Source organism: Neoarius graeffei, chromosome 18 (assembly GCF_027579695.1).
Source record: "Neoarius graeffei isolate fNeoGra1 chromosome 18, fNeoGra1.pri, whole genome shotgun sequence".
Lineage (NCBI taxonomy): Eukaryota > Metazoa > Chordata > Actinopteri > Siluriformes > Ariidae > Neoarius > Neoarius graeffei.
The window spans coordinates 37,827,038-37,854,693 of NC_083586.1; the positions used below are offsets into that span (position 1 = coordinate 37,827,038).

The window sequence follows — 27,656 nt, forward strand, 5'->3', positions numbered from 1 at the left end:
TAAGCGGAGAGCCAAGGAGCCGTCAAAACGAAAGTAACGACATTGATTTTCATCCCTCTCGGTCGATCTTCATACTGTGACTGGTTTTACAAGGGAGGACGGCGCTAAACACCGTTTCTAAGGTAAATGGGCAGGGCAAGGGTATTGTGAATAAAGCAAGGACAACCGTCCTAATGTCATAGTTCAAAGCACAGTGTTCCGCCTTATCTGAAGGAAATATTTGTTCCAGCTTGTTTTGATATTTGACCCAGGCTTCTCAATCCAAAAAATATTGCATAGCCTAAAGTGAAAATGTAGTAGCCTACTGACGTTTCCATCCAGTCAACCTATAGACGCGTTAAAATCTTCTGAACTAGGCTACTCGTGCATGTGAGATTCAATGAGCAGCGCACGAAGTGTTTTCACGTAAGTGCGTGTGGTGGATGATGTGTGTTTGTGTATGTGCGTGCCTTGCAGTTAATAATACGCATGACGTCAGATGAGGATACTGACACAGAGAGAGAGAGAGAGAGAGAGAGAGAGAGAGAGGTTAGCAAATCTAAAAAGAAGCGAGTCTGTGCCCCTCAGAAGTTCCTAACAAAGTATCAAGATCAATGGCCATGCCTCCGCCCCTCTAAACTGCCTAATCATGCGTTTTGCACAGTGTGCAATTATGATTTTGACATTAGCCATCAAGGAAATACAGGTAATAATATTGCTAACATAGAAATGCTTGCATTTATATACATAGGCCATTATTTTTTCCAAATTAGGCCAGGTCAGTGAATATTATAAAGGCTATGTTTATTGGATAGGCCAGAGTAGCCTATAATTTATTTTCAGTAAGTTTTTCTGTAAGTGTGATTATCAGTTTGCATTTACTAAATATTAATATTGAAAAATATATATTTATATAGGCACTCTGGAATATTCACTTTCGATGTTTAGTGTAGCCGAGTTCAAAGTGTAGCGAGGAGCAACAGAATCTCTTTTACGGTCAAAACTAAATTTATGAAAAAAGGATTGTGTGTGTATTTTGCAGACTGCCGGCGTCTGTTTTAAAAGACATAGGCTATAGCCCTTTGGTTTTTCTGTTATCTATACAATATAATGCTAAATGTCAAAAGGGACATAGCATGCTATTTGGGATTCTTTGTTATTTATAATTCCCAATGTATTTAAGACACAATATGCCAAAGGCAGTACATTTATCCCTTATCTTTAAGTTTAAGGTCTGTATAAAGGACACATTTTTCGGGCACATTTGCCTTGTACCAAATGTCTTGGTGAAAGCATTGGAAATATATTCATTCCTTTTCATTAAGAGTTCTTGTTTTCTTCATAGTCTGCTTGTATGTTGAATAACTAGATATGATGGTGAGTGGAAACTCTGTGCTTAGTAATACATTGTTCACACGCTCACTCATTACAATCAATACTGATCAGCAAATGTGCCTGACCTCACGCCGTGCTGCGCTGCACCGCCGCGATAAGTTGTTACTCAAAATTTTTTTCCAAGGTTGGCAGGTATGCAAGTGTTAAACAGCATTGAAAAGATTCGCTCAGTTGAAGGAACTAAAGTTTTCTTCTCATTTAAGGATTCATTCATTTGAAATAACATAGGCTTAAAATTTCATCTCATCTCATTATCTGTAGCCGCTTTATCCTTCTACAGGGTCGCAGGCAAGCTGGAGCCTATCCCAGCTGACTACGGGCGAAAGGCGGGGTACACCCTGGACAAGTCGCCAGGTCATCACAGGGCTGACACATAGACACAGACAACCATTCACACTCACATTCACACCTACGGTCAATTTAGAGTCACCAGTTAACCTAACCTGCATGTCTTTGGACTGTGGGGGAAACCGGAGCACCCGGAGGAAACCCACGCGGACACGGGGAGAACATGCAAACTCCACACAGAAAGGCCCTCGCCGGCCACGGGGCTCGAACCCGGACCTTCTTGCTGTGAGGCGACAGCGCTAACCACTACACCACCGTGCCGCCCCTTAGGCTTAAAATAAAAAGTATAATAAATAATTGGATAATAAAATTGAGGTACATCTTCAATTTATAAATGCAGCCTCGAAGTACACATTAAATACATTTTTTAATAGCTATTACACACCAGATACAACACAAGATTGCGATATGTGTGAAATTTTCATACTATGCACAGACTCCAATGCAAATTTCTTAATGTTTCACATTTCTGTTTTCTGCTTGTTTCACACCGCGACTCTCAGTAATGTTTTGAGTCAATGATCAAGTCGTCTAGCAGTGATAAAGACAATTAGTAAAGACATGCTGCCAATCAAGAGTTTTGGGTACAAAGAACAACAGGGATAATTTCATCATCTCATTCAAGAGTTGAAACTGAGACACACAGTGCTGGGGAACAAGAAAGAAAGACACACTCATGGTGTTATGTTCACAGGTGAAATCCAGCCACTCAGCTCCCGGATGTGAGTAACGCTGGCGCGTAGCAGGGCTCACTGCTACATTTGAGGCTGTTTTGCTGGATGTCTCCGATAGACCCCGAAGCCGTTTGTTTTCAGGATAATGGCTGGCTGATGAAATTATTGGCTGGCTAGCTGACTCAGCCAAAACCTTAATGGCTGCTGCAGCCACCAAAATGTTTATGGCTACAAATGGCTGATACTGGACGTCACTGTGTGGCATATATCCGGGCGAACGGATCAAACAAATGGGGGGAATAAATAGCAAATTACCACAGGTCCCCTGGTCTCTTACTTCATTGTAAATATAAATCTAGCAAGATTGTAGTGCAATGCTAATAATAAGCTAATCTGGATTGTTCGAGGAAGGCATCTAGCTATCTACTCTCACTAGCAATGACCAGTGAAGGACTGGCAGCTATCTTGCTATGATGAAAGTAGAGTGGTGGAGTACTTTTTTTTAATCAATCTCGAAGTATGTAAAACAAACAAACAAAAAATACCTTTACACTTTCCCTCAGCAGCGGCAAAGAATGCAGCCATCTCGTCGATATCGGAGTCGATTGATGCTCTGGGTGGGTTCCCGGGTTCCCCAGTGTATCGTGGTAACGGTGTGAGGGGCGGGAAGCCAGACAGGTAGTCACAACGGCAAGCTTGTGGTGGCTCTCTGTGCTGTGATATCAGTTCTAAATCTCTACAGTGTATGCCTATACGTCTCTATTGTGTTACTACTAGTGTGTACAGTTGATCATGTTTGTGTCACTTTTCTTGTAGCTCATGATGTGGATAAACCCATTATTTGATGTACACAATTCTTAGTGGCTCAGCCAAATTTTATTAGATAGCGGCTCAAATTGGCTTACAAAATTATTGGCTGGCGGCGGCTCAAATTCTAAATGGCGGTTTTAGTGGCGCCTGGCGGCGGCTTCGGGGTCTAGTCTCCGATGTCCGTGTGTGATTTCTGTTCTGCGCAGCGTGATTGGTATATCTGTGGTGCAAAAGCATAGAAAAATTGACCTGGTTGCAAAAAGTTGCTTTCTTGCTGTATAATACTCGCGTTCAGTCTGAAAGCACTCCTGATGACAACAAAGAACAGTTTGAAAAAAAAAAAAAGTATCAACATGCAAATTAATCGCATAAAAAAAAAACCCCGCCCCTGGTGTGTAAAGGCCTTAAATCAGTGTACAGAGTCTCTATCGTGTTGCCTAAACACACCTGACACTGGTGAATCAATTCCGTTTGTTTAATTACAGGATTTCGTGTTCTACGCACCACGGTTGCGGATCAATAAGAGGATCCTGGCTCTGTGCATGGGTAACCATGAGCTTTACATGAGGCGGAGAAAACCAGACACCATTGAGGTGCAGCAGATGAAAGCCCAAGCCAGAGAGGAGAAACACCAGAAACAAATGGAGAGGTACATGCACCCAGAACTGACCTTAAAACTCACACTGATGTCTGTCTTGGAGGGTTTTGCCAGTTAGAAAAGAGAGGAGGGTGTACAAAATGCAAAAATGGGTGAAAAGTCTGAAAACTCTCCCGTCCATGCTAACGGAATCTTGTGAAGAAATGGCACCTGCGCTTTGGTCATTTCCTTTCAACTAAATGAAGATAGCTGGTGTAAATTGGATCAGACAAGAAGTTGTAATTATTCTTGTTGAGTTTTATAGGTTCATGGGCAAGTTTTCAGCTTCTAGCTTTGATTCAGTGCATTATGGAAATGCCTGCCAAATTCTAAACATAAGCTGACCTGGTGTATAAGCTTTCTTTCTTTCTCCATTCAAGCGTGGATGTGCAGTTGTTGAATGTTTGGCCATGGTGTTCAGAGTTGACATTTAATCAATGTTTCTTCAATTAAGATTTTTGGGAATCAGGTTCTGGGCACCACAAATAATATGCACAAGCGGATTAATTGTGATGGTCAATGTTTTTCTATTGAATGACAGTCTTGTCCAGTAGAGGGCAATATCCATGTTACGTTTCCCTACATGAGTGTTAAAATCCATCTGTAGTTATGTATTTAGGAGATGCATCATTACATTAGACATTTAGCAGGCGCTCTTATCCAGAGTGACATACAGCATACCCAGAGCAGCCTTGGGGAGCAGTTGGGGGTTAGGCGCCTTGCTCAAGGGCACTTCAGCCATTCCTGCTGGTCCAGGGAATCAAACAAGTGACCTTTTGGTCCCAAAGCTGCTTCTCTAACCATTAAGCCATGGCCTAACACGAGATTTATGGTTCAGGACCTTCAAAATTGCAACTTGGTAATAACTAGCAGGTGCCCATTGTCTGTTCGCTTTTCTTTATGTAACCAAATGCAAAAACATGGAGCAGATACAAATGAAGATATGAATCGGAGGTTTATTATTCCTTTAGACCTGTGCATTTGTACCAGGACTTGGTGGAAATGGACAACAAAAACAAGTGTACCAGCTAAATTCATGAGAAAATATTGCAGGCAGGCCCAAACCACAATAATACCATTACGAGTGGAAGTTTACACTCTTGGATTTTGGGGGGGGAGGGGGTACTGCATTTGTTCTGAATCCATAGGGAAGCCATGGCCTAATGGTTAGAGAAGCAGCTTAGGGACCAAAAGGTTGCTGGTTTGATTCCCTGGACCAACAGGAATGGTTGAAGTGCCCTAGAGCAAGGCAGCAAACCCCCAACTGCTCCGGGTACATTGTACATCACTCTGGATAAAAGCGCCTGCTTAAATGCCTGTAATGTAATGAATCTTATGCCTCGGTCACAACCGGCTGTACGTGCTCCTAGGGCCGCAAGAAACGCACGGAGGGCGCGTGTGACGTGCTGATTTTTGAGCCGTAGACCGGCCGCAGAGGTTCTTTGTCATGTCAAACTCTATGGGCGCTTAGGTTTTTTTCAGGTTGCAAGACAAACTTACGGCCAACGTGCGTCTTTCTCCACGAACAAAAAAAACGCAGCGATTTGGGAAACGCCAAAAATCGCACGGCCAAAAAATCGTACATCCGGTTGTGACGTAGGCTTTAAGGTATTTTTATTATTCAAAAAAATTTATTCTGAATTTATGGTCCCAGTACCCTTCTTAATAATGACCTGGTGCATTAATGTGAAACATTTTACTAATCAAAACAAACATTTATTTATTTTTAATACACTGCACTATTATGAAAATACCATGAAAATGCATTTCACAGACTGGTGACAAAAGTAGAAAGATTTTATTACTTTTCTTGAAAACGATGTCCAAAAACCGTTTCTCTTATTAGCCATGATTGAAGAGCAGCCAACACGAAGAATCGTCCCATAGTAGCACTTAACGTTGGTGCAAGGTGGCAGTGTCAAACTTCTGACGTACGTGGGTCAAAATGCTTAAGCAGCGCATAATACTGGTGGAGTTCATGTGTTCAGGTTGTTTGGAAATTAAACCAAAAACAGCATCTGTGCTCTTGAGCACATGAATGACAGCTAACCACATCCTTTTTTTATTTTTTATTTTTAATTTATTTTCTCTTTTAAGGGCTCAACTGGAAAATGAAAAGAAGAAGCGTGAGCTTGCAGAAAAGGAGAAGGAAAGAATAGAGCGTGAGAAAGATGAGCTGATCGAGCGACTGCGACAGATTGAAGAGCAAACTGCGAGAGCACAGAGAGGTACAAGAGCATTACGAATGAGGCTTCTGCAGTGATGCACGACATGACATCTGGTCATGTCGGAGTAAAATCACCATATTCACAGCATTTATAGGGCAAAGAGTCTTATTAATCTGATGTTAAAGGAGAACTGAAGTCATTTTTTAAACTTGCTTTATTTCTTAACGTGTTGTTATTCAATTCCGTTTTCGGTTTTAGTAACCTTATATCGTGACTCGTATTGGCAACTAATTGCAATTAAATATACTTATCGGCCGATTCGGTTTTTAGCCGTGCTGAATTTAGTTCGTTTGGTCCATGGCAGGTGTCACTTATCCACACGATCTTCACAAGACTTTGAAACGTGAAGTGTCAGCCAGGTGTCAGTGCCGCCATTTTGAAAACTGTTTTCCAAACGAAATATTGCACAAAAACGAGTTTAATGCCGCTTTTCCACTACAAACGCGGCTGAGTCGGGCTGAGCCGTCCCGTGCTGAGTCGAGCTGAGTGGGGCTGTTGGAGTTGCATTTCGACTACAACCGCGCTGAACCGTGCTGGCTGGAAGTGGGTGGACACATTGGGTGGAGTTAGCGAAAGTGGGTGGACGTCACGTGATGTCGTTAGGCGGCGCAAACAGTGACATCAGTGAGCTTTTAAGCGGTAGTCTCACGACCCGGATAGTAAACAATAAACATGGAGGACATGGAGTCGTTAGTGTTGCTGGTCTTGGTGCTGTGGCTTGTTGTCACCGACAACGCCAACAGATACTGGCAAGAGCGTATAGATGAGACGAGGCGCATAAGGCTTCAGAAATTCTCGTAATTCTTCTTCTTCCGGGTTTACAGTGTTGACAGATCCCAGCGTGCTCGCGGGGCGTGTGTGGGCATGTGAGGACACTTCTCCTCACCAATCAGTGCACAGGGGAGTGTCTGCTCACGCCCCCAGCCCCACTCGGCTCGGTTTGGCTCGCTTCAGCCCCACTCCAAAACCGTGCGAGTTTTGGGTGCTGAGTAGGGCTGAAGCGAGCTGAGTCGTGCTGCTCTGAGGTAGTCGAAACGCGAGCCGTGTCGGGCTGAAGTGAGCTGAAAAAGGGTAGTGGAAAAGGGCCATAAATGACGATTACTGCCTACTTTTTTTCAAACTTTCCTGATTGCTCTCGAAACAAACAAAACTTCCGGCTTGATTACGTCAGCATTCGAAAGAGGGCGCGCGCGTCTTTTGACAACGTTGGCAGATGTTGGTCACTTTGATTTCTGCTGTACGTTTTATTTCCGTCCTACGATGTCTCGCACAGGTCTCAACGAATCTCGTTTACGGCCATTGCTTTGACATATGGACTGATATATTACAGAGCGTATTTCAAACACTCATAACTTGCTATAGCAGCGACAAAATAGCTGTCAGAAATGCATTCCGATATTTAATCAAATGAGAAGAATTTTGATGATAAAAATTTGCCTTCAGTTCTTTATATCTGAATTTCAGCCCGCTCAGTTGAACTGAAGAAACCTCTCTGACGAGAAGTGAAACTGTCGCAAAGGGAATTGAATCTTTAAGATTGTAGCACTTGCTACTGTAAGATATTTAAGAACGCCGCAAACCTTCGGAGACGTGACACTGCAGTGCTGTGTCTATCTGGTGCTCTTAGTACGCTGAAAAGCAGATGAAACAAACTCAAGTGTTTGTATGAGCGCGCGCACAGAGTACTGTGCAAACGTCTTAGGTAGCCTTTTTTTTTTTTCATACAAATTTTGTGATGGATTTCTATTTTATGACTGACATTGAGTCAGTACAGAAACATTTTAGAGTCCAGATGTTCATTTTCCAGCACAGAATTACGTGATACAGGAAAAATGTTTGTATCTGAGCAGTATATGACATAAGAGAGCACTTTTCAGATTAAAAAAGAAAACATAATGAAGGCTGCTGGGTTTTGGTGCAAAATGAAGAAGCGAGTGTGACAAAGTGTCCAGAAGAACTGTGGCTGGTTCTGTAAGATGCTCAGTAAAACCTACAGCTCATTTCCACATAAAACTGCACTCATTGTACCTGAGACTACGCTTTTTTTTTTTTTTTTTTTTAAAAAGCAAAGGGTCGTCTCACACCAAATATTGACTTTCATTTATTATGGTTTACTGCTGTATTTATTTAGTTATTTATTGAACCTTTTTTATTTTTTTTAAAAGCTAATTTTGGTCTGCAGTATTTCTTTACATATGCCTATAGGGGTGTTCACACGGCAACTTTTACTCCGGTGTAGCACCGGGGCTGCCCCGGTAGAGCGTTCACACGGTATAAAGTTATACCGGTGTAGCCCCTGAAAGCTGCTTAAACCGGTGCAAATCTAACCCTGCTTGGGAGGTGGTTTAAGAAATTTACTCCGGAGTAAATGCTAGTTTGCAGGGCAGCACCGATTATAAAATGGGACGTCTGAACGCTGCAGGTGTAGACTCGCTATGCGTGAGGAGAGTTGATTACATACGGGCATTGCATACGTGTCTTCATCCACGTTGTTTTCCCGGAGCTTGGTGATGCCATGACAACCGTCCACATGGCCATGAACGACACGAAGTCGTCGATTTGTTGCCGAATGAATTGTAGAATGCATTGTTTTTGTGCTCTCTTGTACTTGCGCAACCTTTCCTTTCTCTCTTTTACGGTGTCTGATCCACAACGTAGAAAGTTTGTCTGGAGAAGTATAAACCATGGTTTTTCGATATATCAATCACAAACAAGGCGGGAAAAGGAAGTACATTTTCACGCATGCGCATATTTCATTTCCGCATTATTACTATCGTATAGCACGGTCGCAAAAACTGCCGTGTGAACGCAAGTGGGGCTGCACCGGTGCTAACACGCTTCTCTCTAGTAAGCAGGTTTGTGACGTGTGAACGCTCCACAAAATTTACACCGGTGTAAGATATATCGCAACAAAATACATCGGTGCAGCATCGATGCAAATATGTGCCGTGTGAACACCCCTTAAAGGAACAGTCCGCCGTATTTCCATAATGAAATATGCTCTTATCTGAATTGAGACGAGCTGCTCCGTACCTCTCCGAGCGTTGCGCGACCTCCCAGTCAGTCAGACGCAGTCAGACGCGCTGTCACTCCTGTTAGCAATGTAGCTAGGCTCAGCATGGCCAATGGTATTTTTTGGGGCTGTAGTTAGATGCGACCAAACTCTTCCGCGTTTTTCCTGTTTACATAGGTTTATATGAGCAGTGATATGAAACAAGTTCAGTTACACAAATTGAAACGTAGCGATTTTCTATGCTGTGGAAAGTGCGCACTATAATGACAGGCGTACTAACACCTTCTGCGCGCTTCGGCAGCGCATTGATACGGAGCTCAGATATCAATGCGCTGCCGAAGCGCGCAGAAGGTGTTAGTACGCCTGTCATTATAGTGTGCACTTTCCATAGCATAGAAAATCGCCACGTTTCAATTTGTGTAACTGAACTTGTTTCATGTCACTGGTCATATAAACCTATGTAAACAGGAAAAACGCGGAAGAGTTTGGTCGCATCTAACTACAGCCCCAAAAAATACCGTTGGCCATACTGAGCCTAGCTACATTGCTAACAGGAGTGACAGCGCGTCTGACTGCGTCTGACTGACTGGGAGGTCGCGCAAAGCTCGGAGAGGTACGGAGCAGCTCGTCTCAATTCAGATAAGAGCATATTTCATTATGGAAGTACGGTGGACTGTTCCTTTAAGAGTTGCACAATACTATATATACACACCCTCTCCATCCTTCTATCCACCCGCCCGCCCGTTTCATACAAACCACATCTGGGACATTGAGTAACCCATTTTCCAATATCCTCACTTGTGAGGAAATCGATGAATTATTTTGATAAACTTGTGTAGGTTTTGTTTCTGAATGTGTTTATATATAATAAAAAAAAATCACACGTTTGCTTGAAGATATGAATTTTATCTTGTGTTGAAAAACTCATTTTTCATATGAAATACATCGCGGATATGAGTGAGATCTTCACTCGTGAGGATATCAGTGATGTCATATCCAGGGTTTTTCCACTGACTAGATACGCGTTGTCAAAATGGCGAACCAGTTCAAAATTAAAATTCTTTTGATTTAACTTGCATTTTTTGGATGTGTCTGTATAATAATAATTACATGGTGGCACAAAGATATGAAGTTTATCTTCTCGTGTTGAAAAACATTTCACCACTTGAAGATAAACTTCATATCTTTGTGCCATATATAAACGCTTTTTTTTTTTTTCTGTGCTGTATCTCATTGTGTACTTGATAAAACACTGCTGTTCTATTCAAGTCATGAACAGAGTCATTGATATTTAATAGCGCTCCCCCCCTCCTCCATCCTGGCGTATGATGACTGAATTAATTTCTATCATTCGGGGAGCTGTGTAGTACCCCTGCTGAATTTGGTTACTCTTCTTACTCGGGTTTGATGTGAATCGCGCTAGGGTGGAGGCTCAAAGAGTTCAGACCAGAAATGAATCAAATTGATTAAAAGCATTAACGTCTCTGGCCAGATTTGATTTTCTGTGCGCCAAGGGTTATTTTTTTAAATGTTTTTCATTTTATTATTTACTCATTTATTTTTGTTTTCTTATTAAACTTAATTTTCCGTCTCTTAAACCGTGATCAAAAGCAAATCAGTTAAGTTAAATCCCAAATGGCTGCGTCTTCACTTTGTTTGCACCGTACATGGAGATGGACTGTGGATTTGGCTCTGTTCAGTGGAAAAAGCATCACTTTCTGATATAATTCATAAAAGTAACTGTGAGGTTGACTCCGATACCATCAATTTATGGGTTTTGATTTGAACAGGTTTCAAACCCAGAGGTTGGTCAGTGAGATCATACTGAACGGGTTGCGGTTTATTTATATAGGCCAGGCAGATGAAAAGTGTGTGTGTGTGTGTGTGTTTGCAGAGCTGGAAGAACAGACACGTCGGGCTCTAGAATTGGACCAGGAAAAGCAGAAGGCAAAGGAAGAGGCTGAGAGACTGGAGAAAGAGAAGCTGGCAGCCGAAGAGGCCCGAACAGCACTGGCCAAACAAGCAGCAGATCAGATGAAGAACCAAGAACAACTGGTGTGTCTTGTGTACTATCCCATAAAGGCATTTATGAGTGACTAGAGTCCTTCAGAAAATTAAACAAATGCCAAAATCGAGCTTTTTAAATGGAAAGAACCTCAGGTTCAGTCTGGTGTATGTTCAGTGTCTGAGCTCTGTGTTGTCTTCTAGGCTGCAGAACTGGGTGAGTTCACTGCCAAAATCGCCCTGCTGGAGGAAGCCAAGAGAAAAAAGGAAGAGGAGGCCAATGAATGGCAGCACAAAGTAATGCACCTTGCCTCTCCTCACTCTCACACCCACACAACCACACGCACACAACCATGAGCATACATGCAACCCAGAAGTGCTTATTAATAATAATAAGTTAAATTTATATAGCGCCTTTCAAAAAACCCAAGGACGCTTTACAATTATAGACAAAGAAAAAAAAAAAATATATATATATATATATATATATATATATATATATATATATATATATATAATATAAAGTCCACCAAGTAGGGGTCAGGATGTAATTCCCGTGGTGTAGCAGCCACAGTCCCACCAAAAGGCGCACGAAAACAAGTCCCACATCTCCAGCACCGCCGCCGTCAGCAACATCGCTCGAACGCCACGCCGTGGATCCACACAGCGAGCAGAGAAGCTCTGCCACGCAGAGCGCTGGTGTGTGTCCCAAACCGCCTGCACAGCTGCCGCGACACCACCGAGCAACATCGCTCGGAACATCACGCCAAGCGTTAAAGCACAGAGCGCTGGACAACCATGATGTAAATTGAGCAACAGGCTCACTGCAGTCCACAGCTGGGAGCGCAGGCATCACCCACAGCGAACCAAGGCCTGGAGGGAACCGACGCCCAAAACTGGGTCCGGAGCTACACCACAACCGGCGGACAAAACACTCAAACATCAAACTACACAAACGCACAGAAAAAAAAAAATAGAAAAAGAAATAAAATAAAAGCTCCGGTGAGAAGCGGCAGCCAGAACGCACACGACGTACTCTCAACCGGAAACGGTTTTCCTGTCTCAGCACATCCTGAGATGTTTTATTCCTCAACAGTTTTCTGTAATTAATTAAAAGGGTGTACTACTTCTGTGAAGGTCTTTATCGCTACAGTTCGTGTGGAATGTCTACAAAATAAGTGTCCCCGTATCACTTGCCTGTTAACAGCTCTAAACGGTCTTTCCCTCATCAGCCTGCCAGTTTTAAATGTAAAAAACAAAATGTAGCGCCTCCCCCCACTCACTCACTATCCATTAACGCCAGTTTCCACCAGCTGGCGGTTGTGACGCTGCATGATAGGCTTTCACCCTCATTTTCCGTGCTGTTCGATCCCTTGTGTCATTTGCACTGAGGCTGGTCACCTTTAGGTCGTTTGTGACCACGTCGCACCATGTTTTGCATGGCCTACCCCTTCTTTTCCTCCCATCAACTTGGATGTTCCTTATGGTGTTAATACAGCTCTCAGCCCTTTCTACATGTCCAAACCATCACAGCCGCTTACATCTGATAGCAGTCACCAGGCCAACCACCTCAAGCCTTGCGCATACGGTAAGTCACTCAAGCTGGTAACATCATCAGGTTTGACACCGCACATTCTTCCTAGGGGCTCAGCACTCACTGGCGTACAGCACGGCACCCTAACACAGCTACCATACACCCTACCCCGTGTTTGAAATGACGAGCAAGACAGTATAGGCAGCAGCTCCGTGAGTTTACCCCAGGCGGCTCCCACCCTAGTGACTGTGGCAGCCTCACAGCCACCACCAGCACACACGGTATCTCTTAAGGCCAATTTATGCTGACAACCCAGTCCTCGCAGATAGCGTCGCAGACAGTGTCTGCGTAGCCCCCCCACCTTCGCAGACGCTCTGCGCGCACCTCCCAAAAATTGTGACCACCGCAGAAGCCTCGCAGACAGCGTCGCAGACAAGAGGGCTCTGATTGGTCCACTCTACATCCGCTGTACACGCACTTCCGCTTCCCTACTTTCCCGGTTTGGTTTGTTTTCACGACCGCCATTTTTAAAAACACGAGCGAAGATGGAGCAGCACGAAGAGCGGTTGATCGAGGAAGTACGTACACGGAGTGCAGAATTATTAGGCAAGTTGTATTTTTGAGGATTAGTTTTATTACTGAACAACAACTATGTTCTCAATCAAACAAAAAGACTCATAAATATCAAAGCTGAATATGTATGGAAGTTAGAGTGGGGCGTTTTTAGTTTTGGCCATTTTAGGAGAATATGTATGTGTTCAGGTAACTTTCACTGTGCAGAATTATTAGGCAACTTAATAAAAACCAAATATGTAGCCCTTTCACTTATTTATTTTCACCAGGTACACTGATATGACAACTCCAGATTTGCAAATAAACATATCTGACATTCAAACACAAAACAAAAACAAATCAGTGACCAATATAGCCACCCTTCTTCATGAGGACACTCAAAAGCCTTCCATCCATAGATTCTGTCAATTTCTTTATCTGTTCACGACCAACATTGTGTGCAGCAGCAACCACGGCCTCCCAGACGCTGTTCAGAGAGGTGTACTGTTTTCCCTCTTTGTAGACCTCACGTTTTATAGTGGACCACAGGTTCTCTATGGGGTTTAGGTCAGGTGAACAAGGGGGCCATGTCATTATTTTTTTCACCTTTCAGACCTTTACTGGCTAGCCACGCAGTGGAGTATTTGGACGCATGAGATGGAGCATTATCCTGCATGAAAATCATGTTCTTCTTGAAAGATGCTGACTTTTTCCTATACCACTGCTTGAAGGTTTCTTCCAGGAACTGGCAGTAGGTCTGGGAGTTGAGTTTGAGTCCATCCTCAACTCGAAAAGGTCCAACAAGCTCGTCTTTGATGATACCAGCCCATAGCAGTACTCCACCTCCACCTTGCTGGCGTCTGAGTCAGAGTGGAGCTCTGTGCCCATTACTGATCCAGCCACAGGCCCATCCATCTGGCCCATCAAGAGTCACTCTCATCTCATCAGACCACAGCACTTTAGAAAAATCAGTCTTAAGATATTTCTTGGCCCAGTCTTGACGTTTTATCTTGTGTGCCTTACTCAGTGGTGGTCGTTTTTCAGCCTTCCTTACCTTGGCCATGTCCCTCAGTATTGCACACCTTGTACTCTTTGACACTCCAGGAATGTTGCAACTCTGGAATATGGCAGAACTGGATGCTAATGGCTGCTTGTTAGCGTCACGCTTGATTTTCCGCAGATCATGTGCAGTTATTTTGCGCCTTTTTTTTCCCCACACGCTTCTTTCGACCCTGTTGACTATTTGCAATGAAACGCTTGATTGTTCGGTGATCACGTTTCAACATCTTCGCAATTTCAAGAGTGCTGCATCCGTCTGCAAGACATCTCACAATTTTAGACTTTTCAAAGTCTGTCAGATCTCTCTTCTGACCCATTTTGCCAGAGGAAAAGAGGTTGCCTAATAATTATGCACACCTGATATAGGGTGTTGATGTCATTAGACCACACCCCCTCTCATTACACAGATGCACAGCACCTGATATACTTAATTGGTAGTAGGCTTTCAAGCCTAAACAGCTTGGAGTGGGACAACATGCATTAAAAGGATGTTGTGGTCAAAATACTCACTTGCCTAATAATTCTGCACTCAGTGTACATCTATACGACTCCAGTTCTAGTCATTATAAGTAACCGGAGGTATAAACACTCCACTAACCACACCCACCAACTACTCCTAGCGACTTCGCGCCCCCTTGCGTTGTGGCGGTGAATAACATCGCGCACTCCTATTACTCCCCGCTCAACGATAAATTACAACTGTCTGCAAAAAGCTATCTGCGAAAGCCTTGTCGCAAGAGCATGCAGAGGCCTTTAGATAGCAAAAGGAATCCAGCACATCGACGGTGTTCACTAACCATGACGTGGTCGCATGGCCTGCCGTCGATGGGGCGAGCTGTTCCGAGGCATCTGCTGCTTTTTCTCCTGAGAAACTGGCACACACAAACTCCTCTGGCTCTCCTGTGGATGAAAAAGCACGCGTGCACACTGGAAACGCTTTCTGTAAACGTTAAACATCTCCTTATAGCGAACATCACCATATCAACAGTGTGTTTAAATTTATTTATTTATTATTAGACTTCAATTGCAAGGCCACATAAATGAACTGTTCTTATAGAAATTATCGCGTACCTGAATGAGTGCCTTCATTTAACCCTTTGATGCAAAACGTGGGTCAAAAGTGACCCGGCTGAGTTTTTATCTTCTATATCCATAAGGGGAAAAGGGGAACACCTACCTGGATGACTAAAGTACAAATATACATGGAGCAGCTCCCCTGTCCATACTCTATAACCTCAATTTAAAGCTATCTCCATAAACTCTCAACTTATTTATTTATTAAGTCCACGGGAAAGCCTTGGTCTAAAGGTTAGAGAAGCAGCTTTGGGACCAAAAGGTTGCCAGTTCCATTCCCTGGACCAGCAGGAGTGGCTGAAGTGCCCTTGAGCAAGGCACCTAACCCCTGTCTGCTCCCCAGGCTGCTCTGGGTATGTTGTCTGTTGCTCCAGATGAGAGTGCCTGCTAAATGCCAGTAATGTAATTATTTACATTTAAGTGTAGTATTTAGTAACTACAGTGAAATTAATAGGTGAAGTGTGTGGTGGGACAGTGAGGACTGCAAGTTTGGACCCTCTGATGGGTTGCAATAAATTAATTCCATGATTCAGTATTCAAGGTATTCCTCAATTAACTTGTTTTTGATCATCATACATCCTTATTTTATTTTTTCCTTTCTTACTTTTTGAATAAAAACCCTTTTTGTATCACTACCCTTCTAATGCACAACATGGGTCAAAAACGACCTGCATTCATTTTCCAGGTTATTTCATGTATGGCTGAGTGTTTCTATTTTGAAATAAATTCATTTTGTCATTTACTTTTCCAAATATGCAGCAAATATCTTGTTTTTGTTTAGCACAAATCATCATTTTTATTTTTCCTTTCTTAAGTTATGAACAAGCACAGCTTTTGTAATTCTACATCAAGTTTACACACATGGGTCAGAACCGACCCGCATGCATTTACTCCAGCGTTTGGTGGGAACTGTGAATTGTGCTTGTGTCAGACATTTCACAGCTCAGCACAGCACAGCGCCCTTTGCCCATCTAATACATGCAAGTAATGTTTTTCAATTGTTCGAACATTACCTTAGAAAAAAATTGATTATGTTTAGGTTACCTTGAGAGTGAGTCGATTACTTGTCAGAAAGTTACAAGTAATTACTATTAGCTACCGAGCTGCTGACATATTCTACTTTAGTTAGCTAATTTTATTGTAGTTGGCTTAGCTAACGACATAGTTAATAAATAAATAACTGGCCCCATTCACTGCTAAAGTAATTACTTGAAACAAATTATTATTATAGTATTAAGACATTTAATTTTAAATCACACTTGGATGACCCATGTGTAGTAATATAAAAAGTATTTTTGTTCGTAAAGTAGGAAAGAAAAAATTAAATTAATGATTTGTGGTAATTAAAAACAAGATATTTAAAGAATACTTGGAATATTCAATCATAAAATAAATTGATTTCAAAAGATGGAGCAAAGAAAAACTCAGTCAGCATGAAATAACCTGGAAAATGAATGCGGGTCATTTTTGACCCATGTTGTGCATTAGAAGGGGTGTGCATATGTTTTGCATCAAAGGGTTAAATCTGTGATTTGAATTAGAGTTGCTGTTACATTAAAAATGTTTTAATCTGGAGTCCTAGATTCACGGGTATGTATCAGGTCTTTCTTATCGGTTGCTTATGATTAGATTCTTGGCACGTTTCCTGGTTTTAATTGATTTCATGGATTTGAGACGGTATGTTTGTATCTGGTTCACTCGGCTGAATGTAATCTTAAAAGAATCTGACTCGCTGTGATGGCTTACTGAAGTGTGTAGAATTGTGCTGTCACTTCATATTTTACTCGATGCTCTCGAAAACCTACTGCAACAGATCGGTACAAGATCAAGTGATGTGGTGCGTTTGCGTATCAGCCATGTTTGATCCCATGTCCTAAGAGATTGGAGTGATTCCTCTTGATGCTTAGTGGGAGCTCTTCTGGGATTTTAGATTACAGGGCGATGATGCTGAATCCTGCTTAAATGGTGCCGAACTGTATCGGAGATGTCGAGCTACCCATTTGTTGAGCTGAAGAAATGCACGCTGGGCCGTAGTAACCTCTTTTAGCGTTAGGTAATATAGTTTTTGGTCTTTTTTTTTTTTTTTTTACGCTGTAGCATTTGTTAATTCAGAGAAATTAATGGTGCGACTGCAAGACATTAGTATAAAAGTTTTTATAATTATTAACAGGATATCTTTTAGATTATTTTTTTTTTTACGTGAAAGCAGGAAAGGCTTTATTACTCTGATTTCCTGATTTCATCCTGCTCAGTATCTGTGCATACTGTCCTATAGGCATGTAATTATTCACCCAATTCATGATTCAGTTTGATTCATGTGATGTGATTTTTCCTATGATATATATTTAAAAAAAATTAAATGAAAAATTATATTACCGTAAAAGTGCACCATTTATTTTCCTATTCTTTATCAACTTAAATTTAACTTAACAAAATGAGTATTTTTTTCTTAATAACCAAACAATAAATGACCTACATTTTGTAAAAGCTGGAGCAAAATATAATAGCCTATTAACTAAAATATTCCTTTTATTAAAATTAAAAAGACATTTCTGAAACATTTGAGCATTCCCCCCCGCTTCCACTGTTTTTGTATTTGCTATTTGGACAGTCAGTCATACAGCCCATTTTAGAGCTGTGTTACTTCCAGCTGTGGTGAAGTCACATGTATTCCTGCTATTTTGTTATCTGCTGTCTAAACAATGCAATTACAGCTAGGAAAAACTAAGATTACACAGACTGATTCTTTTTTTTTTTTTTTATCAATTTTAATTAGTCATAAATTTATATCATGGTTTTGTCATCACATGATCTCCTTACATGCCTACTTTCCTACTATCCTTACAGTAACTTATCACAGCTAAATTGTAAGCTAGATAACGCTCCCTGTTCGATGGTGCTATTCCCCAGTGTCGACCTCCTTTAAGGCATTCAGTGTTCTTCTCTGTTGTTTCACTCCATTTCTGAATCGAGTCTCTAAACAAGTTGATTAAATGTCATAAGCTCATATCCAGGATCGGTGTCAGCAGTGTTAAATAGCATTTCCTGCCTTTCTTTTTACATTTGTTGGCAAGTAGTGGTAATTGTACAAGCAAATTTTTAGTTTTAAATACGTCATAGGTTGTAATTACTATAGTATCTGATGATGATCTAACGGCGTATAATTCCACCCTTGTGTTCTCGCCAGGCTATTTCAGCTCAGGAGGATCTTGAGAAGACCAAAGAAGAGCTGAAGAGTGTGACGACAGCGGCAGTACCAGCAGGCAGCTCAGCGGAGAATGAGCATGACGAGCATGATGAGAGCAGCGCCGAGGCCAGTGCTGAGCTCTCCAACGACGGCGTGGCGCATCCACACACCGAGGAAGACCGCCTCACCGAAGCCCAGAAAAACGAGCGTGTCAAGAAGCAGCTCCAGGTGAGTCCCTCCCAGCACATACCTACTGTACGATCTGGAGCTCAGCTTTTCTTAATTTCCAATTCTTCACGCTCATCCTCGCAGGCCCTGAGCTCAGAGTTGGCGCAGGCCCGGGACGACTCTAAGAAGACGCAGAATGACGTGCTGCACGCCGAGAACGTCAAGGCCGGCCGAGATAAGTACAAGACGCTGCGCCAGATCCGCCAGGGAAACACCAAGCAACGAATTGACGAGTTTGAGTCCATGTGAGGAGCGCTGAACCCCTTACCCTCCCCGCCCACTTTCCTGCGCCACTCTCGAAGCTACAGCCCTGATGCCTTGGCAGCTGGCTTATAAGCACAGCTTTCATGCTTTCTTTTCTTTTTTCTTTTTTTTTTTCTTAAACCAGCCCATCCCACCATATGACCTTTAACCCATGGCGGCTGATGATATAATTCTACTCTGCAGAGAGGCTAGAGGGACGTGGTCGCCACGTTCCCCTCACACTTTGCCAAAGCTCTCACCGTCAGCCAATCAGGCTGCTTGTTTTCAAGCTCCTCCCGCTCGAACCATCCATTTAGGAGCAAGCTTTGTATCATATCTTTATGAACGTTTGAAATAATTTTTTTCTTTAATAATAGATACTAAAATGCGAATGTCATTTTAGAGATAAAGTTGTTAGTAAAAAGAGATCAAAATTTTATCAAAATGGCCATTAATTCTTTTTCTTCATTTACTAGGAAGTGTGCCCGCTTTATACTTTTCACCTTCTTGATTTACAAAAAGCTCAAAGTATCGAAGTTTCTTTAGTTCCTCACCCGTTTTTATTAACGCGCTTCTTTTCATTTCTGCCGTTAACGAGTTTCAACTAAGACGGCGGGTCTTGTTTGGGATTTTTTTTTTTTTTTTTTCCTCCACCTCCACTTCCCCCAGTGAGCACATGCAATATCTCTATGACGACGAGTGCAAAAACAATCTGTTAAATATCCAGTAATTTCAATAAGAATCAAATAACCAAAACTACGGATCACCAAAGGGAAGCTGTTGTCTGCGTCTGTGTTGTGTGAAAGATGTCAAACGGAAAAGTCATTTAAGACGACGAGCACTGGTTGAGAAATGGGAGTTGATTTAAGATTTGGAGTTGATTTAAGCCGTCGGGATGTTTCACAGTCTGGTGTGGGTTTATTTTATTTATTTTTTTTTTGGTTGGTCCTCAGACTCCCAGTGTTTCATGTCCAGTCTCCATATGGATGGTTTTCCCTGCCTGCCGGTTCACAAAGGTCACGTCAGATAGGCAGACAGAGCAGCTGGTTAAGTGTGTAAGATGTGCAAAGGGTGCGCGGATCTGTCTACCTCTCTGTGTACGTGTGTGTGTGCGCGCGTGTGTGTGTGAGAGAGAAAATAGTGAAAGCCTTTCTGGCCGGGGAGCATATGAAAACATCAGTCCTGGCATCAGGACGGCTCTCTACCTCATTAATGTAAAGCGTGGAGACTGAATCATCAAACACTGAGTGCGCTGTGAGACAGGAAGGACAGGTAAGACAGTTTTCTGCTCTAGCTGTAGTGTTATTGTCATCTCGCAGTGCGTGTGGTTGCGTGATTTGTCTCCCGTATGAATTCAGAGCTCAGTATTATGTCCAGATCCAGATTAGTATTGTTCACTGCCTTCACCACGTGATCCTATAGAGCTAACGATGTACGATACCAAAGCTGCCCTGACACACAAACTGTGGCGGGTTTAGAGCAGCACATTGCCGCGGTCATGTGTAGCAGACTCGAACCCGGGATTGTCTTTATTTCGTTTGTCGTTTTGTGCGTACTTGAGTAGAAATGTGGAAGGGTGAGTTTGTCGTTGTCTGTCTTTTCATCTCTCCTCGTTTTCTTGCCTCTCTGAGATTAAATTGAATAAAGATGATGAAGGACGTTTATACATCAGGAATGATCCACCTCCTGGGTTATTCCCGTGTTCGTTCAGATAGTAACGTCCTTGACTGTGTCTGTTGCAGTGCGCATGGTGTGAAGAGAAAGCAGACCACTGTGAAATTGTTTTCCTGTTAATTTCCCCCAACTACAGTACACCCACCCTTTATACAAAGTTGGGGGAAAAAATTAATAAAATTCATCATAATAATCCGCATCTTTCCTTTTGTATCTAGCAATGTGAAGCCTGTTTAATTTTACACTCGTGAAGGCAGAAAAGGTCAAAAAGCCCTTGTTTTGGTGGTTGAGACACTGAAGCTTCAAATAAACCCAGCGACTTGTTCAATTGTCCTGAAATTGCCATAGAAAGAAAATTGTGCTTCCAAAAAAAAAAAAATAAATTTTAAGTTGCTTTATAAATCTGAACCACCAGAGTTAGTGCACTAACTTTCACCAAAGGGGAAAGGGTTGCTACCTTAATGCTACGATGGTATAATGTTACTTTGTTGTATTGTTTTTTTTTTTTTAATTCGGGTGGATTTTGGCCTGCTGGCATTGGAGTGATTGGGGGGGAAAAAAACCACCAGAGTAAAGCTGCCACTGCTGCTTCTGGAACCAGCGGTCATGTTTGCTGACACTTTTTTTTTTTCGTTCCCCCTTTTTATGTTTATATCACTTTCTGTTACATAGAAATCAGTCGAGCTTTGTCCATGACTACATGTAAAAAAAAAAAAAATTTAAAATAAAGATGAAATGTATCTTTTTCTCCTTCCGTTTTCTTTATTTAATGTGAATGTCACAATTGAATGAAAAGCCATGAGAACCAGAAAAAAATTAAACCCAAAACGTGATCTTGGTATTTTTATTTCAATAAAAATACACATTTGGAAACTCCAGGATGTGCAGCAACAACAACAGTTCTGACCACGTATTTTCTTGAGACAACTCGATTAAAAAATCCCGAACTATTTTTCTCCTCCAGCAATATAACTTCATCTGGTTTTAAAAAAAAAAAAAAAATCAAAGACTATCTTGCTTTTGACCAACAAATGTACTATCATCGGGTCTTCTGAATCCTACCGCTGTTCACTTTGGTCCTTGAGCGTAAAGCCTACATTTCGTGAATCGAGGAGTAATTACTGAACCTTCCAATACATCTACATGGAAATGGTTCAGCAGTCGTCTCCCTGTGTGCGTCGTTCCATGGATTGGACGCGTGTTACGGAAACAGGTTTTGTAATCAGCCTATGTACATTTCCGCCACGAGGCGGTTTAGCAAAGCTCTGAGAGGCTTGATGGAGGAGAAGGTGTGACATCGTTACGGAAACATTAACTCACAGCAAGTCCACTGAAGCTTTGATTACAGCACAGCACAATGAAAAACAACTTTTCTATTTTTATATATATATATATTTGAAAACTGGTGCCACTTTACTGAAGACGTCCATAATGTCCTGAGTATTTGTGTGAAACGTTAACAGCGTGCTTGGGTTCAGAGCAGTCGTTATTACTCTGCAAATACACCAGTGTTAAGGACGTCCTGCAGTAAGGCCGGCCCTGAAAACTCGTAAGCTGAACATGGTTCAGATTATTCAGATGTGTCTTAAGCACAATGCCGTGTAGAGGCATTTACTCTATGCCCACGCCACTGCCAACGATGGCACATGGTGCCACCTGGCTCGAGGGAAGGCTCTTCTTTTTCAAAACAAAGGTGCTCCTAACAAATATTTCAGGCAGCATTTTACCCCCAAAGAGCCCAGCCCTCTTGAAATGCATCAGATAATAATATTTTCAGGTAAAACACAAGGTCTGTGGTTTGTTTGTTTGTTTTTTCTTCCACGGCAAATCCAGAAAATGTGCAGTTTTAGTTAAGTCTTCCAGAAGCATCCTAGCATAATTAACCAATCATATGATTCAGCGAGCATCCACTCACTTTACCATATAAACACAATCATTATACTCGTAAAGCTTTTGGAAAACCGTTGAGAGCCGCATCAACGGAAAACAAATTAAAACCTATTGACACACAGAGTTGTTCATTTTGTCTCGTAAATTTGTAAAAACCAACTTCATACCCCAAAACCCACTTAATTATAGGTATAAGCTATAAATAAACCTTTGCTTCCAAAGTAAATAAATAAATAATGCTTAACAAATATCTCCATCATGATCGTTACCCTCCATCTTTATCTTTTTTTTTAAAAGATGCATTTGATGCTCTTTTATAGCCCACAAAACAAAAAAAAGCTTTAACTGTTTTCCTTGAAGTAATGATAAAATGTTGCCGAAAATATCTTAAATTACACAAGTACTACATATTGTACATAACTGTGTGAATATATTTTATCCATAGATTAATATGTATATAAAGGTCTCTTTCTTTTAAGTTAAAAAAAAAAAAAAAGATACAATTTGTATCAACAAGGACAGGTATTCTCTGGCTACCACAAGGTCACGTCAGGAACACGTACAAATGTCTCGCTGGAAGTTCTTGACTCGCGTACGACTCGCAAAAGCTTCTCGCCCGATCAGGTTTTCCCTCATAAACTGCTTGTACATCACCAGGATGAAGATGACGAGTGACGGTAGCACGAAGCCAGAGACGTCCCTTACTAAAACTAAGGTACAAAGACAGACTGGTGGCGTCTGTCTCACCTACACTACACCTGTGGCTATGGACCATGGCAAAAGTTTCCCAAAAAGTGCTGAGTAAAAGATAAATTCTTCTTTTCTAAAAACCACATCCCTTTTGGGAAACTCTGCCACTGTATCTAATAACACTGGCGATATGGCGCAAGTTGCTTGATGAGAAGTTCCCAGACGTACAGACGAGCGAGCACGTGATCTCACACCCACACATGAATAAAACATCTCTGTAACAAAACGGCAAAGCTTAAGATACCTCTAAGGAAATAAATGATAATAAATTAACACGACTATGCTACTAAAATAAAATAACTCAGTGAGTTCACTGGGCCAGCTGTTGGTGCCCTTCCCCAAAGACCCAATGATTCGTGATTCAAAAATTGGTTATGGGGAAAGCAGTTTTAAGACCCTAAATAAAAGCAAAACAATTTCAAGTGAGAGTAGGCATTGTATCACAAGGATTATGAAAGGCCAGATATTGAGGGAACGTATTTAAACCGACTTTAAATAAAATTTCTAGTACATTGATGCACCCTTTTTTGGCTAAGGGAGCGAACTCTTTCCTCGTCGCAACAAAATGAAGACAGGGTCCTGCCCTTTGCTTGCTCTGTGCTCTTTTGGTCATTTTCTTATTTGTCCATTTGAGCCAAATTTCTCTATGTGACAACCTGATCACAGTATAATATCCACTCCGACAAATCTGGCCTTCCATCGGTTCTTGTTTGATTGACATAAGTTATCAAACTTTTGCATTTGATAAACAGCAATGTAAAAGTGCCTTGTGAATCAGTACATGCTCACCTGAATCGAACTATCAACATAAAGCAAAACCTTGCTGGAAATATATAGACTAAAATAAATAATGTCACACTCATTTCCACATTCACGCTTCAGGTAGACAAATTGCTACTTGCAGTTATGGCTCCACTGCTGACAAAAAAAAAAAAAAACACCTCGACTTGACAGACTTCAAACTGAGTCAAGTAAGAGACCCAAGTATGACATGACTCGTCCTCACCAAGACCATGTTTGGAGGCTTCCATCAAAATCTCATAAAATCTCCAAATGGAAGCACTGTGTAATCTATCAAGGCCTGGATTATCCCTAGTAGGTATCTCCGTAACCCTCAGGAAACAAGTTAATTGACCAAGATATTTGCTACAGTTCCAATCAGTTGTGTTGGTTCTTAGTATCCAGTCTGGCTCTTTTCAGCCAAGATAGCGGCTGCCAGCTGTTGGGCATCAGTAATGTGAGGATACCGGCCCATGACCAACCGCACAAGCTCAGTGGGGAAGATGTTGCACAGGTTGATGAACACTTTCTCACGCAATTCCTGGTAGCGACTGAGGGCAGGCGGTTCCTGGTGCTGGTGGGGAGTATGGGATGGATGAAGAGGAGTTTGTCCCCAAGGCACCCGCCATGCTTGCTGCTTGTTTTCTGGAAGGCTCTGAAAGGTAAAGGGCTCGTAGCAGGGTTGCTGATAGTATGGCTCCCAGCTGGCCATCCTTTCCTGGTCTGGGAAAGGCTTCCTGGCTAAAAGAGGTGAGCGCTCATAGAGCCTGGAGTCGGACACGCTGTCGAGACGTGTGGATGCCAGACCTCGATTCATTGGGGAACTATGAGGAGGGTACTCTCCAGGACAACTGGATCTGGCAGCAATCATCTGGTGCTGGACTTGGGGGCCAATATAGGACACTGACTGCTTGAAGTGGTGCTCTGGAGGTGTCTGGTCGTCTTGCGTGAAACTGTGTCCCCGGGCCATCCCGTGATGGTACCCTGGGTGAGTTGAAGGGACTGGGGAAAGCACACGGCTCTGGTGATGGTGGTGGGGTGGTGGAGGCAGGACCATAGGCAGTGGGTACTGCCTGCGCTGGTGGTGGAGGTGGTGGTAATGATGACACTTGAGCCCATCGTCCAACAGTGAGTCAGGTGAGCTCATGCAGGAGCGCTCACCGGGAGGCACTGTGCCATATGAATCGGAGCTGGCGCTGCCCTCGCTGCTGCAGTCAGATGCTACGGAACTGAGCCGTGTATCTATGTCGGACAGGAAAGGCCGCTCGGGGCTCCTTTGGGTGGACAAGCTGAGGCCAGAGTAGCCACGGACAAGGCAGTAATAGCTGAGGTCCGGAGACTCACAGGTGGGGTAGGAGTCTGTTTGAGGGAAAGCTGGCAATGCGTGACTTTTAGAAAAGCATGTCAGTTGTTCTCTCTGGTCTTGTGAGTGAGTGTGGCAGGAAGGGGGCCCACCTGGTGCAGGGGGTAGCGTCAAGCTGCTGTTCTGGGGGTCTGCTTTGGTTTTGGAGCTCAGCTTGTCCTCCACGTCACCGTACGAAAGGGTGCGGGCACTGGGGTCCGACTGCCGCTTTGAGTTCAAACGCTTTCCGTCACCGGTTTTATCATTGCGCGAGCCTCCGGGAACACTGTGGCTTTTCACTAGGCCCGACTCATTTGTGCCTTTAGCTGCCGAGGTCTTGGCACTAGCACGGAGCTCGTCGGCTACGGCACGCTGGGGCTGGGTGCCACGCTCTGGGTGGTAGAACTTGCACTTGTGACCATAAGTGCACTTCTTTCCTAAAGGGGTCAATAACAAATGCTTTAATCACTGCTTGCCCAAGAATGCAAATGGCAGTAATGACAATAATGAATTCAAGCTAACTGGACCCTTTTAACAGTCACTTTCTTCCCTGAAACTTAAACCGTGGACACCTTTTAGTCTCACAGTGGGGGGAAAAAATACGGATAAATTTGAAACATTTAATTTAATATCAAATACATGTACTGGTATTAGGCCTGGCACGGTATATGTATTCGTACCGAACCGTCACGGTTCGGTGTACGCATTTTCACAGAGAATACACACGGTACAGAAGTTTAATATTGATCTGAACGCGGATCTGTTATTTCGCAAGAGTTTCCTTCAGTACACATTTAACCACTGGGTCAGTCCATGAAATGATGTTACTTTTCATTGGTCCGGGTTTACATAATCATTTCATCTTTAATTTCCATGATTTAAAGAAATATTTAGCAGATTATCCATAAATATTGTTTGAAGAAATAAAAAAAAAAAAAAAAAAGAAGTTTTCTTTTGAAATAAAGAAATGTGAAACATTTTCTTCCCCTGTGACTGGACACGGATGACACGTTTTTTGTGACCTGGAATATTTGCTGACTTTGAGCTTAAATAAACCTTCATTACTTTCTGAGAATTTCAATAAAGTTAGTTTCATGGTACTTGCAATTTAGTTTTACACTCACATAATAAAGTTAAGAAGGTTCTATAAACTATTTAGCTTCGAATTCATCCACTAAAAATAGGTTGTGAATGTAACATTGTGGTGTCCTACTGTTACGTTAGAAACCAGGCTTACAAAAAATAAAACGAGTTGAAATCATGATTGATGTTTTTAATATAAAGAATATACTATAAAACGATGTAGGTAGAAAGAAATTTAAACAAACAGCAATAAAAGAAATTATCGATGTTTTTTTCTCACATCCTAACTTGGCGTCCACTCGCTTCCTGGTGCGTTCACAACCTGCGAGACCCATTTACTCAATCTAGGTCAGCTGAACTGACGCGAGAGAACTTCTCGCAGGATCTCACGCACCACAACACGTGCTCTAGAGAAGTGCAGATATAAGTGTGACTAAGTAAAGTAATGAATTCCATTCTCATTTACCCCATATAGGATGAAACTGTTTCCTGTTAATGACTGTTATTGTTCAAATCTTAGAGATTTTATGAAGTTTGTGAAATACTGGTATTTCATATTTTGTGTTTATGATGTTGAACTAATATTCCTAATGAATTCTTATTCAGTGTTAATGTTTAAAGTAAGCAAATAAAAGCAAAAAATTGATTTTATCAATATTTTTCCTTTATTTTTAAAAGCTTGTTCGTGTCCTTGTTACATTAGCAACCGGGTAAATATTTATGGATTTTATCATACATTGTAGAGCAGGAGTTATCTTAACAACCATGTTATATTTTCTTATATGGTCAATGCTTCATGGAAATAAAAGTAGTTTTCAGTTGTAAATTGTTTAAGTGACTCCCTCTATGTCACATTTTGGTAACCCCATTTCATGGACTGACCCCACTGCCACCTGCAAGCTCTGATTGGTCCGTAGACAAACTCCACCTTCAAATACAAACTCTGCTGTACCGCTGTTAGGTGGTTGTTGTTGCGAGAGAGGGCTAACAATGGCGAGTGGCGAAGAGCTAGAAGACCCACCATCATTTAAGTCAGTGGTGTGGGATAACTTCGAGTTCCCCGTGAGTTATAACAGCAATGGAGAGCGAGTGGTTGACAAAACAAAGACGGTCTGCTGTCGTTGTTCGACATCTGTTCATTACGTGAGTGGGAACACTTCAAACATGTTAAC

At 42.2% G+C, this 27,656-nt stretch overlaps 2 protein-coding genes across 4 annotated transcripts in view; one reads left to right on the forward strand and one right to left on the reverse strand.

Annotated features, from left to right (window-relative positions):
- LOC132866168 (radixin) overlaps positions 1-21,379 on the forward strand; it is a 117,805-nt gene extending 96,426 nt beyond the window's left edge. For both annotated transcript variants that reach the window (XM_060898771.1, XM_060898770.1), the window contains 6 exons: positions 3,692-3,855; positions 5,941-6,071; positions 10,979-11,139; positions 11,293-11,385; positions 18,495-18,722; positions 18,807-21,379. In XM_060898771.1, the coding sequence (XP_060754754.1) occupies positions 3,692-3,855; positions 5,941-6,071; positions 10,979-11,139; positions 11,293-11,385; positions 18,495-18,722; positions 18,807-18,971 (942 nt within the window). In that variant the 3' untranslated portion in view covers positions 18,972-21,379. The remainder of the gene's footprint in view (positions 1-3,691; positions 3,856-5,940; positions 6,072-10,978; positions 11,140-11,292; positions 11,386-18,494; positions 18,723-18,806) is intronic.
- Positions 21,380-21,469: 90 nt separating this feature from the next.
- LOC132866167 (probable ribonuclease ZC3H12C) overlaps positions 21,470-27,656 on the reverse strand; it is a 51,770-nt gene continuing 45,583 nt past the window's right edge. For both annotated transcript variants that reach the window (XM_060898769.1, XM_060898768.1), the window contains exon 6: positions 21,470-25,838. In XM_060898769.1, coding sequence (XP_060754752.1) covers positions 24,454-25,838 — 1,385 coding nt within the window. In that variant the 3' untranslated portion in view covers positions 21,470-24,453. The remainder of the gene's footprint in view (positions 25,839-27,656) is intronic.